Source organism: Ostrea edulis, chromosome 8 (assembly GCF_947568905.1).
Source record: "Ostrea edulis chromosome 8, xbOstEdul1.1, whole genome shotgun sequence".
NCBI lineage: Eukaryota > Metazoa > Mollusca > Bivalvia > Ostreida > Ostreidae > Ostrea > Ostrea edulis.
The window spans coordinates 39,752,252-39,768,511 of NC_079171.1; the positions used below are offsets into that span (position 1 = coordinate 39,752,252).

A 16,260-nucleotide genomic window follows, 5' to 3' on the forward strand; every position below is an offset into this window, starting at 1 on the left:
CGGACGAAAAAATTGAATGTATGTGTACAATGGACTAATGTTAGTTGATCAACTCTACAAGTTTCAAGCGTCTATCTATATTCATTATTGAGAAACTGAAAAAACAAGGTTTGAATATGTCCACCCCATATCTCACGACCGGAAGTGAATTTTACAAAAATATTTAAATTCACACTAGACATTTATAATGTCTATAACATATGTAAAATTCAAATCATTAACTTGTTTTATGACCGAGATTTATGGTACTGAAAAATGAGAGAATGAATAGTTTTTCTTTCATATAACCGGAAGTTGGAGATTCAACTTCCGGTGTGCTCAATAGTTTTTGAGAATTAGAACGAGACCTAATAAACCGATATAGGTTTCAATTTGAAAAAAACAAAGTTTGAAATTTATGATTTATTAATCACTTCCGGTGACGACCGGAAGTGACGGCCGACATTCTTACCCCCCTACTGCACCCCTACAAACTGAGATCTATTAACTCTGAAATTTTGGTGACTCTATCTTTTACCGTTTCTGAGAAAAACGACTGACAACGAAAACAGCTCATAAGCCGTATTTGCCGACCGGAAGTGAATTTTACAAAAATATTTAAGGTTACTTTAGACATTTATAGTAACTATAATAAATGTAAAACTCAACTCATTAACTAGTTTCATGACCGAGATTTATGGAACTGAAAAATGAGAGAATGAATAGTCTTTCTTTGATATAACCGGAAGTTGGAGATTCAACTTCCGGTGGGGTCAACATTTTTTGAGAATTAGAACGAGATATAGTAAACCAAAGTAGGTTTCAATTTGAAAGAAAAAAGTTTGAAATTTATGATTTATTTTATCACTTCCGGTGACGACCGGAAGTGACGGCGACAAAAAATATTACGTGCATGCACCATAGAGAAAATAGATCTATCATCCCTGAAAGTTTCATTCGATTATCTTTAGTGGTTTTCAAGTTTACCCCCGGACAAAGTTTCTTTCAAAAACCGGAAAATCGGACGTATCTGACGAACGGAAGTGAATTTTGAAAAAATGAAAAAAAAAAACCTCGAGGTATCATCGTTCCCTATAACCTGTGAAAGTTTCAGGAAAATCCATCCAACGGTCTCGGAGACGAAAGGGAAAAAAAAAATAACAATAATAATAATAAACAGTAGAATCACTAGAAGGTCTTCCGTTGGAAACGGAAGACCTTAATAATAATAAGAAGAAGAAGAAGAAACAGAGTAAAAACAATATGTTCCCAAACTTTGTTTGGGGAACATAATTATCGTATATCAATTAATCTGCATGACTGATATCTATTAATGCTTTTGTCTGAAGATCATATTTACTCTTTATGTTTCGTGTTGTTAGTCTATCTTCAAAATATAGGTTACTAAAACAATATAGAAAGCCAGTATGTCATGCACAAACACATGTAGTACTTATTGTCTGATTTTAGAACTGTATTTAATCAAGATTATTTGATACATATCAAACAGTCCACAATTAATTAAGATTGGCTAATACAGTTCGTACCGTTTACGAAATAAACCTGGTTCGAACTATCTTGCCTCTTACAATTCCGCCTAACGGGGAACGAGTTAACATTTCATTCTGCTTAAACCCTAGATTCAACACATTGTGAAAAATGATTTTCTTAATGACAATCCATTGCCATCGAGCTAATTTATTAACATCGTGCAATCGTATACGCAGCCAAACAATCCTTTACCAGTGCTGCAACAGGATGAAGCCAAAACAAAAGAGACAGATAGAAGCAATACCAATCGATTGGTTTTTGATTTGTTTTGTCCATGGTGAAGATAACGAACTGTGACCTATCTAATTCCTATAAGCAATGCAATAAAACATCTCTTCCAACAATGGAATCGTCACCACTGTCAGCGATGGATTGCTAAACTTTGGCCTGAGTTAGGCGTTTTCTCGGCCACTTAGCGGGGAGCCTCAGCCTCAGCGATTTTTATCGTGCCACCTGTGACTCGAACCCGCGGTTTAATTTGACGGCCTGTTACAACTGCGATGGGTGCTGGGGACCTTTCTACCCTGGATCCCCACGGGACTTGAGTCCGAGACTAGGAGGGTAAGGCAGTGAAGCACGGCGACGTTATGGTCACTCCCCCCTCTTTTAAATGCAGGAGGTACCCATTCAACCAGTGATGGAGGTTTAATCCCGGGCGAACGCTACTCGCCTTTCTCAAGGTCAACCTGGTTAGAATCGTCACCACTGTCGGCGATGGGTTTCCAAATTTTGGCCTGTGCTCGGCCGCTTTGCGGGGAGCGATTTTTATCGTGCCACCACACACACGGACCTTTCTAACCGGGATATCCACGGGACTGGAGCTCGAAACAAGGACGGCATACCAGCCAGGCAGTGAAGCAGGACAACGCTGGTCCTCCCCCTCCCTTGAAGGTAGGAGGTACCTATTCAGCCGGCGATAGTCGTCTAATTCCTGACGAAGGCTATCATCCCTTCTCAATGTCAACATGGTGAGTCGCTGCATCTATTTGATATTCCTTAATATTCACTTAGTTCAAATTCTACCGGCTGTCGAAAAGCACTCGCACAACATAGCCCATAGGGCGATACCAAACTCAGACTTAAGAGTGCACAGGGGGTTCGGAGAGGGGAGCGTAGAGATAAATGTTCGCCCCTCGCGCCTGTGGGCCCTGGGCGACGACGAGGGTGTACGTTGCCCACCCCACTGTTTAAGTGCCTCCAATTTCAAGTATGCATGAAGAAAAAAGGAAAAACAAACATACAAAGATCAGTTTTTGTGGGGGACATTGTTCCAATGTCTGTGGCGGACTGGGGAATGTGTTGGGGTAGTTGATCACTAATTCTGCGCCAAAACCGGCTCTCCTCCCACCTACTGCTAAAGCAGGGGGCAGGTATTTCACGTGTACCCTCCAGACGACCATTAAACTAGGTCAAGGGTCAGTGGATATTCATAGAAAATACTAATATCTTGCATAAGTTGCTAAAGTTTAATTCGTGGGGCTCTCAGCTAGTTCATAGCTGGGGCCACATCCACCTCCTACTAAGGGAGGGGATGCTACAGGCTGGTGCATGTTGCGACAACTGTAGGAGGGTCTACAAGCTTGCTCCGCATTTGCTAATTAAACCAGGTAGCACGCAGGAGACCGGTGAGATGCGCAGAGATCTCTACCTCCCTTAGAACGTGGGGACTCGTTCAGGTTCGGGCACCTATGTCCATATAGGGCCCCCTGTGTTGCCCATTACTTTGGTAGTCAAACTGGCACACTGGCTGCCTCCCCAGTTCCCCACAAAAAGTTTGCATGCGACCCTTTCCACCATATATGTAAATTTGCATCCTGTTTCTGATGCAATTAATAAATATTAAACTTGTATCACTCTTGTCATTGCAGCTGCTAAGCAGCCTATGAGGGATTACAGGGCAGCCAGTTAAGCTTTGACACACCTACTGGTCTATTCAGATATTAGGTTAAGATCACTATTCAATTCGGGCAGTAGGTCAGATGTCTTGCGGCTGGTTGTGCTGTATATTAAGTTTGTTTTAGCACAATGGCTTCTCTAGGTAAATTCAACATACCCTAGGTCAGGTCATGGTCATAAAGCCAATTCTTTTATTAATAACATAGTATACTGGTAATGATCATATTGGTTGGTAAACAGTTACAACGTTCCTATTATATAATTAGTTTACTCCAGATGGCGTATATACATCTACGATACATCGCATGCATCATGTGCATAAAAAAATCGCTGTTACTATAAGTTGCGTCCTGCATGTATACAAGCGTTTGTTTTATAGTTGCTGGTTTTTCTCAATATAAAAAAGAGGAAAAAACCACTTATCATGGTTATACATACCTTTTGAGGAAAATTCTGTCAATTTCTTTATATGTATTTCCATTATAAGGGTCAGATCAGTAATTTGTGAAGTGGATTATCTCTTTAGATATTCAGTATTTCGTTACTTCGTGTCCACATATTTCTAAGAGAGCGACAGACAATATAATCAATAGTAAGAACAGGTAGTTACATTCACTAGTGTTCTACTATACTACAGAAAATCGAGTCGTTTTTCAAATTATCATGAAGGAAAAATAATTGACTACATTAACTAAAGTGCAAGTTTATGAAATATTTTTTCATAAGCGAAATATTGCGATATAATTCGAGATTTCAAAGTTTTTAGGGAAGGGGATCCTATTGTTGCTTTTTCAAACACATGTATCAGCCTGATTTATCATTCAATCTACTCTTCTGAACACGTGTCGCCTTTTACATTTAAAATGGAGGCCCCTTTTGCATTTCATGCACATGGTTCGACTTCGCTTTCGTATTTCAAGGAAGCGGTTTGAGCAAACAACACAATATATTTCTAAATGACCTGTAAGAAACATTCAAATACATTATCATAAAGATTTGACTGATAGCAAATACTTTGAAATGAAATTGAATTTCTATTCAAAGCCAGAAACAGGCAAATCCAGATTTTTTTTTAAGTTGTGGAGTTACTAACTATTGTAACACATAAGTTCTTTTCACCTTTTATTCACAGTTGTAGTGTAATGTAATCAATCAATGAATCAATGACGGTGCTCCTATAAATATAAATAAATAAAAACACATTATAATCTGTGCTAGTGACTTAACCACTGTATAATATTTGCTTGACCTCAATCATATATACAAACACATTTCCTATGCAAGGATTCATATGTAGTACATGTATTATAAACATGCATAATTAGCAACATGAACAAATAGCAATTACAAATTAGAAAAAGGTTGCGAATACGCAAATTCACAAACCTAAAAAAGGCACGCAATATCCGGCTCAAAAAAATGGCCACCACGACAGGTCAAGGTCAACGTAATACACTGATCACCTACATGTAGACCTATTAATAAAATAAACACTGTAAATATACTGAAACACACATATAACTCGAACACCGTTGTGTCACTGAAGTACATGTATGTAACTCAATTATATTTTCCCATTAAGTATAAATAGAAAACATTAAGTTATAACCTAGTTCTCAGTTCTATATGTCTGATTAAAGAAAATGCTAAATATCGAATTCCGCTTCTTAACAGCATTGTTTAGCAAAGAATCTCCTATAATACCTTACACACGATATAGTGAATCTATGCACTCACAATATTCACTGACAAATTATTGTGTACTTGAAAATGACAAATATATCACCAAAAACTTACACAACATCAGACACGTCTTCGTTGTTCTGTATCTCGTGCAAAAATACCGCCAATAGCAGGTTCTATTAATACACACACTGACCAATCACTGACCGTCTTCATAAGTGTGAAAAATATTACACGAAATTACTTTAACTCAACAAGAGATACTTTTACCCAAAATTAATATAATATAATACTCTTAAAAGTCAATTATAATTAATTTTACAATAATAATCAGACACACAGAATACCAAAAAAATCTACGTAGTTGCAAAGTCTCAATGGCGCAGAGGTTAACGCCTATCATTCATCACACGCGACCGCATCTCGGCACCGGGTTCGAATCCCATCTGATACACTTAATTTTTTTTATAAAAAATGTTGTCCCCCTACACTGTGATTAACAAAACCTCAAGAAAACATCAAGTTAGACTGTAATCAACAATGAACAGGTGTACATTTTTATCTATCGAATTCCCCGTCTATAGGTATATTATTTCATGCAAAAAGTTGTAGAATTTGTGGAATTCAAATTACCTGGAAAATTTACAAGATTCATTTTTAGTATTTGACAGTCGAGATTTACTTCCATATTTCTACCAGGTAAGCCTGTAAAGTGTCTGGAGGCAAGACCCTCGATAGCTGCCTGGCAAATTGCAATCTGTTTTTCATTTTCTCTGAAGTATTTTGGGCATACAACACATGAATTTAGAAGCATCCTTTGTATAATATGGAACTCCATTTTTCCCCACACTTTTATGCTTTTCCTGTTATTGCTGTAGTACGACATAAGCATATCAGCTCCATCTACACCACCCACATTTTTGTTATATTTCTTCACAATTTCTGGGACACCCCTGCATATATCAGCTGAAATGGCTGTATATCTCAATCTTACCGGACGTCTGCTTCTCTCCCCTCTGTGGGTGAAGGTAACGAATAGTGATCAATTTTTAACTCCTAAATACATTGTATTATCATTGCTTATTTTTTTTATTCATCATATAGTACGGCGGGTGTGACCGGTCAACAGGGGATGCTTACTCCTCCTAGGCACCTGATCCCACCTCTGCTGTGTCCAGGGGTCCGTGTTTGCCAAACTGTCTATTTTGTATTGCTTGTAGGAGTTATGAGATTGATCACTGTTCATTATCTTCACCTTGCATACAGAAGAAACAAGTACTCTAAATGACTGTGACACGACCCGAGTGTTTAAATATATCTCATGGAGCCACATTTATGTCATGAAAGTTGACAGAAAAGGCGGAAATTGACCGCAGATTGATTTCCGCATTTATCCACATTTTTTCACAGTATGGGTAGTTGAACACTAAAACCCTATCCTCAATATTTATTCACCAAGTGTAATATATAATGAGTAAAACTTGGAAAGGCGGATCTCCAGTTTTTACAGTGGTGGTAGTTGACCATTAACCTCATAATCTCAGTCTGTATTTCCTTTTATACATACACTGTATGTAAATTTTGATTATAGAATTTTATTCAATTTTGAAATACGAATGGTTATCTGCAAACTGCCAATGGTGGACCTGTTCGACAGCAAGTTTGTAAAACAGGCTGACGAAGACTGTTTCAATATGGTCAATACATTGATTTCATGGGTATTTGTTTTTTCTTCGTGATAAATTTCAAATCGATGAAGTACATGGCGTGATATTTTCGTGTCAAAACGTTAGAAACTAAAATGCTTTTGAATATGAAAGGTGAAAATAACGAACAGTAATTAATCTATGAACTCTTATAAGGAATATAAAGTAAAGAGTTGGACAAACACGGACCCCTGAACATACTGCAGGTGGAGTCAGGTGCCTAGGAGGAGTAAGTATCCCCTATCGACCAGGCATTGCGTATTTTCAGACCTTTTATTGATTACCAGACATTTTTGAGATTTTGTTGAAAGTTTTATATATCTACATGTACATAGGACAAATTTGAAATATATGTATGTATCAGACCGAAACAAATTTTACCAGATTTGTCTGGTGACATTATTTCCCACATTACAGTAAGTAAACACCGTCTTACAAAAATGAAATACGTCCATGAAAGCTGCGTCTAGGTGAAACTACAAAAGTGAAGTGTTTACCAAAGTAAATTTCCACTATACCTTTAAAAAAAAACATTATATTTTCAAACTCTTCCTTTGGAGCCAATGTTTCCTTTATTTGGATGGCATCAACGCCATTGTGTTTAGAAATATCAGAAGCAACTGCCATAATATAGTGAAAAGAATGTTGCTATGAAATACTGCAGAAAGAGAGCATCTTATTTATTATGTTGTTTTTTATTCCAAAATTCCACATACCCGGCAATTAAATAAAAAAGTACTCTCAAATTAACTTCGCATTAAAATTGTTATCAATAGATTATGATATAATCATTCAGAAATTATTATATGATTCTGTGAATATATCCGAGATCAGTGCTTTTAATTTTAAATGATCAAGAAATGAGTTCAGGAGAATTATTTGAAAATATATGGTTTTGCATGAAATATATAGTTGAGTGGAAATTTTCTTTGGGAAAATACTTATAGTCAAGTAGATCAACTGTATATTTGGTACCCCTCCCCCTTTTTTAAAATATAGCAGTATCAAATGGTGAGAATATGCAAGTTTGAGCCGATATTTCGTGAACCCATGATAAAGGACGAACATTACACTTTCACCCCATCCCTCCCCCCGGAAGATTTATCATTTCATTTTATTATTTGGACAAAACACTTTCGGATTTTTAAAATTTTGTCATTGGTTTGGTCATCTCCCCACTCCCAAACCGCACAATTTTGGGATTTTGAAGTTTCGTCAAAATAACATGTGTTCAAAGTGTTGTTTTTTTTTAATCGCTCAAGTCGTATCACAATGCACTTAAAAAAATTGACAAGAATAATGACATAGGATATGTCAGAAGTGTATATATCAAAATACCGTTATACCTGTTTGTCTGTCTGACTATTTCCCTGATGAAATTCATACCGCACAAAAGGAAGAAGTATGCAATCGGTGTTGCAGTAGTGGGTGGAATATCTTTCGGACCAGGAACACAGTTGAAAGCGAAGTTTTGAACTGGCTCTGGTGGCAACGCTCTAATTCATATCCCGGCCATTTTTGGCGTTGAATATATGACGTCCTGACGTCATTATGATTATTGTGACGTTAAAAACTGACGTTTTTCAATCAGTGAATGCACACCAAAATATTGACAATTTTGAAATAAAAACAAATTTGTATAACATTGACCATAATCTTAAATATATTAACCATAAAATCGTTTGTTTTTACTGAATCAGTTGTACTTCAATCGGTCCAAATTTGCCCTATGGCACTCAACGTAGTTTGTAAATCGGCCCTGTGGCACATACGAATGATGATAGATATTATATATATATATATGTATATATATATATATATATATATATATATATATATACATATATATATATATCAACTGATTCGATATGCAAGTGCTTGTTCTTGATATAGTCAGTTTTTAAATCGAGGTAAGCTACTGACAAACAAGTTGATGGTACAGGGATTTCAACAGTCTCGATTGAAGTCAGCATTTCGCAAATTCTATGGTCGTTATAAAGATCTAGTTCGTCAATACAACCTGGCATTGGGTCAAATGATGTCTGACGTGTTTCATACCGATTTTTAAGCCGTTCTTGGCACACTGATTTTGACTGCTGATAACTCCGTTTACCTGATCAGGATAAAGGGCTCACGGCGGGTGTGACCGGTCAACAGGGAATGCTTGCTCCTCCTGGGCACCTGGTCCCGCCTCTGGTGTGTCCGGGGGTCCATGTGTGCCCAACTGTCTAATTTGTATTGCTTGTAGGAGTTATGAGATTGATCACTGTTCGTTATCTTCACCTTGCATTAAATTATATATCATAACTTTAAGTATACTCCTTATCATATTTCATAACCTATCTATTAAGAATAATAACCTTCATTCATACATGTCTGTCGATTCGATATATCCCTGAGAACTCGAAATAATATACACCACAGAGTCGTTCACTTCTGCTTCATACACTATGCAAATGTTTTTAGAAGTTGACATTTCTCAATGTATATGCGGAAAAATTGCAGAACAGTTACGGAGAGGGAAAGAGGACTATTAGTTATTCAAACCTAAATTGAATGTAAGTTAATGATTATAACTTAAATGTTATATTTCAAGGCATTGCTTTGTTTTTGGCGACTCGTTGATCTTAACTTGCGCCAATTTATTATGCTGCCTTTGTGATGTCGCAATCATGATTTCTTAACTACGATGCCATACCTATATCATAACAACTTTGTGATATATCAATTATTATGATTAGAATTGGGATGGGCTACGGAAGTGAGAGGTACCACACAGCTCGCTATCACATGTCCTTGTATACCATCTCAGAGTTAGCACTATCAGACTCCAACCTTGATTATAATTGAACCTCAAATATCAGGGATATCTGAGTATGTTAGAAGCGTGATACTCTAGGCCTGTTATGTCACATACGCTCCTCAGGAACGATTGAATTCCTTCGTTTTACAGAATCGTCTATACGATCATGGACCCTTTTTATTGAGCATATATATTCTGCTCGTTTATGTCCCCTGGCCTCCCTGCTGTATAAGTGGCGAGAACCCCACCTAAATGAAATATAAAGCAATGCAAGTTGTGTGTTAGCAAGGTACAAATACCATCTGTTTTCAAAATTCCTTATTTGTAACGTCTCAAAAATATGCACTGTTGGCACAAATCTTTCATTTAAAATTAAAAGCAATTTAATTATTTGATTTGAAACTTTCAATTCAGTCATTGCACATTGAAATTTATCTGACAGTTCTTGTATATTGTTACATTTTATTTTTAGATTATTGATGCATTCCAACCATTGACCTCTTGACCTGATCTAACATTGGCTATTTCCTGTTTGTGTTCATATACGTTTTTCATTTTTACAGCTCACCACCTATTGTACATAATTTATAGATATACATATATACACAAAGAGAATCCCATTAGATAAATCAATATGGGTACCCCCCTTCCACACACACACCGCAATTAAACACCATAACCATCGAGCAATTCCACACAGCAATGTACGTCTTCATTCAAATATCAATGTTTATTTTAGCTGAAGGTACGAATACACATTCACTAATCGTTGGTGTTTTTTTATTGACTGATTGTATCTTGTTTAACGTCCCTCTCGAAAATTCTTCTCTCATATGGAGACGTCATCAAGACCTGTGTTTGACGCTTACGGCCATTGAACAGTGAGGGTTCTTTAGCATGTCACACATACTGATCCACGGGATATCCGTTTTTAATTTCATATCCAAGGACCCGTGCTATTCACACCTGATGACGAGCGTTTGCCGATGCAACTACCACAACCTTTTTTAACGATTTAGGTATGTCGCGCTCGGTATTCGAACTATCTCCCCCCTTCCGCATACGGGGTGAACGTTATACATCTAGACCACCAAGTTTCACTGAGGCATCATATTAACATAAATGTTGGTTTTCCGAAATCATTAGAACACTTTGTAGATATCCCTTTTTGAGGCCTCATGACGTCAGTGCAAATGTCAAGGACGGCAACCCCGACATCTATATTTAAAAAAAAAACGAAATTAGATAAAGTACACATGCCCCCGTTATAATGCCACCCCACTTATTGCATGAAAATCGTAAGGAACAGGTTTCATCCCATGTTAACACCCCCGTTATAATGCCAACCCCGCATAATGCCATATGCCACTGATTTTCAAACAAATGGTTAAATTGTATAGGATTTTCCTTCGATAATAATGTCAATTACCTAACACTTATCGACAATCAAACAACTGTACTGTGATAGCAGTGCGATGATATATGATATGCTGGACAAGGTATTCAGGTGGACAGGTTAATTACAAATATAATTGCAGAATTGAACTCAAGATAATTTAAAGTTTATACAGAATAGAGACAAAATAACTTTATGGTATTACATTTCTTTCGATTGCTCAGTCGGTAATGGGGAATTCATTATACTGCCACCCGCTTTATTGCTAAATTCGTCCTAAACAAAAGTTGGCAATATATCGAGCATGCAACAAATTATACAGCATTTGACCCAGTGATGGGTTGTAATGGGAAAATATATATTGTTATAAAGACCATAAAATTCGCGATTCATATAAAGAGAAGGAGGGTCAATTCATAATGAAGATTTCAAGAATCTTTGAAAATCACAAAAGTCCATTTTTTCACTTCAAAAAGCAACATATACGAAATAAAGATCCCTAATTCCAGCACCGGTAACGTGAAATTTTCGCCATGTATAGCATTTCGGCAAAGGAACATCGGCGGAGAAAGTTCAAATTTAGAGAATATAGTCATGCACATCCATTTTCATTGCCATTCTATGCGCGCATGCTTAATTCACCCTTCAACTTCTAAAGGTCCGCCATTACTTCATTTGTATCACAATGTACGACGTCCTAACAACACACATATATTGCTTTGCGACAGTACCCATCTTGCCTAATGAGAGGTACTGCATTATATAGGAGACGACAAGGCTAGGGTGAGATGATCTACGTAAATTCATACATGAAAGGTGAATATAACGAAGAGTGATCAATGTCATAACTCCTCTAGGCAATACAAAATAGGGAGTTCGGCAAACACAAACCCCTGGATATACCAGAGGTGGGATCAGGTACATAGGAGGAGTAAGCATCTCCTGTCAACCGGTCACACCCGCCGTAAGCGTTGAAATGACCATAAAATTTGCGAAATCCTCACATTAAACGAGACTGCACCATCAACTATTTTGCCAGTAGCCTGCTTCGATTTTTAAACCCATAAGCAGAACAATATCTTGCGTATCGAATCAGTTGAGATATAAACACCATATGCAGGTGATAATGTATTATATGCAAAGTTGACGATGTAATTTAATATCAAGGGGATGTGAATATGTGAGGTATCCGCCATTTGTGATGACGGGTTATAGCATTTTTTCTACATTAATGCACAGCTTCAGTTCTGACTTTTTCACACGCTTTATTCATTAGAGCTCGCAGTACGCTGTGCTCCCTATAAAAAGTTTGCTACGTGATCGAGGATAGATCAAAGACTAAAAACTAGTTCAAATGCAAAGGTTCTTTTTGGAACCATTGAAAGTGTGTTAAAATTATTGATGCATAGCTAGATTAAAAAGGATAAAACACATCATTGACAAACATCTATACTGCATATTTATTTATAAAACTTGTTATTTTCTTCTTCAGTGTATTAGAAGACTTTAAAAGAGACATGTATATTCTACATAAAACGTGTCATCTCTAGTTTAGAAGAGACGCTTTGATATCCTAGATTATAAAGTCTATTTTTTTAATCCTTCATATTTGGTTTATTTTTAATATTTTTCAGATTCCAGTAACGGTTACACTACTCGATTCCTTGGTTTCTCGGTATATATATCGAACACAACCAACAACGATGACGGGGTACTGTGTTTTAAAGACACGATGTACACCAGAGCCACAATACCGAACCCGACAAACATAACATGTCCTAGACACGGACGTTACGTCATTTACTATAACGAGAGACTCCAGGGTGTTACCTATCCTTCTGAATATTCTTCATTCGCATTCAATGACCTATGTGAATTTGAAGTTTACGGTAAACGTAAATTATGTATTTTACTATTTTGGTTACTTGGTTGGTTGTATATTGTTTAACGTCCCGCTCGAGAAATTGTTCACTCATATGGAGACGTTACTACTGCCGGTGAAGGGCTGCACAATTTAGGCTTACCGCGTGTGAGCAGGAGGGATTTTCCTGTTTGGACACGGACCATGGTTTTTTGTGATCTCATCCAAAGGGCCGCACCATTTAGTCGTTTCGTACAAAAAGCAAGTGGTAATGAGAGCCTATTCTAACCCGGATACCCACATAAACTTGATATTTTTGGTATAATAACACAGCAAAAACCACTTCTGTATTGACAAATGAAAACAATGCCTATAACTTAGAATCTATCTATACTTATAAATTAAAAATTTCTGCCAATAATCACCGAAACGCTTCCTCCAGAATTGATGCTTCCGCATTTGATAGTGTTTCATATGTGAGGTGAAGTCCGTTAGCTAAAATGGAATCTTACTTGATTAGTAAATATCGTATTATTAATTTAAATCATACTTTCGTTTTCGATAAAGTACCATGAAATAGCAAAATGAAAGTAAAGTGGGGTATCTAATTTAAGCCAATTTTCTTCTTTTCTTAAATGACAACCCGATCTGAAGTTAATCCGTTGTTTATCAATGCTTCATTTTGATCTTTCAGAAGAAATACATTTGGATTGTTGTTCAATAATTAAAATACAATGTATGGCTGTTCGTTTCTTCAATCCGCGATTTTTGTTTTGAATCAGCCTCATGAAAATTCCCAGAACGAAGTGAGACAACGTCATACTAAACGCCCATTTTGAGCTCTCCAGAAAGCCGAGTAGATTGGTTTTCAACATGATCAACATAAAATTGTATAGGTGTTCAATGTTAGTTATACTTATGATAGTTTTGACTAGACCCATATTTATCATTTTATGAAGATTGATAAAGTTCTATGTTACTGATATATACCTCATTGAATGATGGGTACACTCTCCCCCTCCCGAGACCAACGATCTGGCACATCGATGAATTTTGAAAAACGACATTTTCAATCTTCTTATTTTCCCCCCAGTAATTATAAAAGTCACTGTTACGACTTTTTGAAATAATTTATTAACAGTTGCTGATATGTACAAACACATGGATAAACATACAATAACGTTTTTTATGCCCCCGAAATCAAAGATCGGGGGGTGGGGGGGTGGGGGGGTCATTTTGTTTTTGTCCTGTCTGTCATTCTGTAATTATGTCATTCTGTCTGAAACTTTAACCTTGCTAATAACTTTTGAACAGTAAGTGAAAAAGCTTTAATATTTCACATGAGTATTTCCTGTGACAAGACCTTTCCGTTGGTACTAAGCCTTTTGACCTTGACATTTGAGCTAATTTTTAAAAAATGATATTGTTCATTACTTCTAAATGGTAACTATTAGAGCTCTCATATTGTACATAAGCATTTCTTGTGACAATATCTTTCTACTACTACCAATATATGTGTCCTTGTGACCTTGGCCATCTTCGAAATTGACCATTATCGGGGGCATTTGTGTTTAACAAACACATCTTGTTTTTTAATCATTTTGATTGAATATGTTTTGCCATGGCACAGATATCAAAAGAAAGTAATAAGTCAAAATATGTCCAATTTGTCAGATATCGAATGGTCCGGATTTGTTCTGGGAAGTGTTCGCCTTATAATTTAAACGTTTTACACTACCTGACAATGTCGAACAAATCAGGCCACTGTTTACAATATAGCAGGGTTTTTTTTTTCTGTTTGTCATTCATCTAGTGTGTTACGTTTTATATTATTGCATTTGAGAAGAAATTATGTTATTCATAATATTGCCCTTAAATTGTGGCAGTGGATAAAATCTACCATTATAAACACATTCGCAATACTGAGTTTCAAATATTGAAATTATCAACGACCGTTCATGTTGTCTTTGGTCAATTACTCGGCATGACGGATTATGATTGCATTCGTAAAATCATTATCTCATGTTCAATACAAAGAGAGATCATTTATGTTACATAAAGAACATTTAGAGCTCCAAGCGATTCTTAATAATCAAGTTTTATTTACTGTATATGATATCAATAAATATAACATGACTAACGCACGCAATTATTCAAATTTAACTTAACTTAAGTTCATTTGAATCAAAGATATCGTTAATTCAATTAATATGCGCAAAAATTCAAACACGTATTAAAAAGTAATTTCTATATGCAGTAATTCTGAGTCCCCGCGAATTCTTGATTTTAGAAGAAAAAACTTTCAACATTTTCATCTGATCATGTTTTGTTACATATTATGTAACCATAGAATGAAAATTATAAGCAAAATTGAAACTTTTAAAAAAAATAATTGATAAATCAAAATATAGAACGCAAATAAGAAATGGGAACAAAAATGTTAAAAACATGTTGAATAACAAATTGAATTAAGTTAAAACCTGTTAGATTGTAATTGTTCAAAAATATAGAATTGAAATTAATAACAAAAATGATAAAATAGAATTTTTAAAAAACAAAAATCTTAACACACATGCATAGTTGTGGCACTGACATACCTCCATAGTTTTCCTGTCGACGGCTTTCATAGCGACATGTTTTATTTAAAGATACCTGTAGTAATCTCGAGTCATGTCGCCAAATACCATGACGTTAATTAAGTCTTCATTGACAATATCGTTGGTTTCCATGGTATTTCAACTGTCGCTTTTGTGTCCTATTTTGTATCCTTCCCTAATATCGATCTTTTGGTGTTTTTTTTGGTGTGTATGTCTCTCCACAACTTTAAAATTGTTCATTAAAACTATTTAGAACACAAACTTCCTACGTTTTGAACTTAAATGTCAAATATATATGATTACAGCGGACAAGACCATTCCTAAATATTCAGGCCAAAATTTCCATACCTTTGCATATATATGATAACACTTTCATTATCTCGTACTGCTAGTTTTCTCATACATTTTAGTCATTTTGTACATATCCATATTTTCATTGGGGGTTGGAAAATGGGAGACAGTTATACTTATTTAATCAATGCAAACACTAACGTATTGTAAAATCGCGTGTTGCTGATTTTCATGAATTTTTATATTTAAAAAAAACGCATTCTATTAATATCCATTTGTACATCATACATTCCTTTAGGTTTATTATGATATTTCACTTCATTAGAAGGAATAAATAAACGTTTTCTGATACACCTTGGAGAACTGTTGAATCATTATATTTCGTGGGACTCAATTATCGTGATCCCGTAGGGACCCGGGTAATGACAGGTCCTCAGTTTCCCTTGTTTGTTGTAAGAGGCGACTATACAGGGTGGTCATTTGGATGAGACCACAAT

The 16,260-nt window shown here is 36.0% G+C and overlaps 1 protein-coding gene across 5 annotated transcripts in view; it reads left to right on the forward strand.

Moving 5' to 3' along the window:
* Window positions 1-16,260, forward strand: part of LOC125661673 (multiple epidermal growth factor-like domains protein 11) — a 225,296-nt gene that overhangs the window by 194,731 nt on the left and 14,305 nt on the right. For 4 of the 5 annotated variants that reach the window (XM_056146127.1, XM_056146125.1, XM_056146129.1 and 1 more), the window contains exon 3: window positions 12,649-12,903. The exons of the other annotated variant lie outside the window; for it this stretch is intronic. In XM_056146127.1, coding sequence (XP_056002102.1) covers window positions 12,649-12,903 — 255 coding nt within the window. The remainder of the gene's footprint in view (window positions 1-12,648; window positions 12,904-16,260) is intronic. 5 annotated transcript variants of the gene reach the window in all.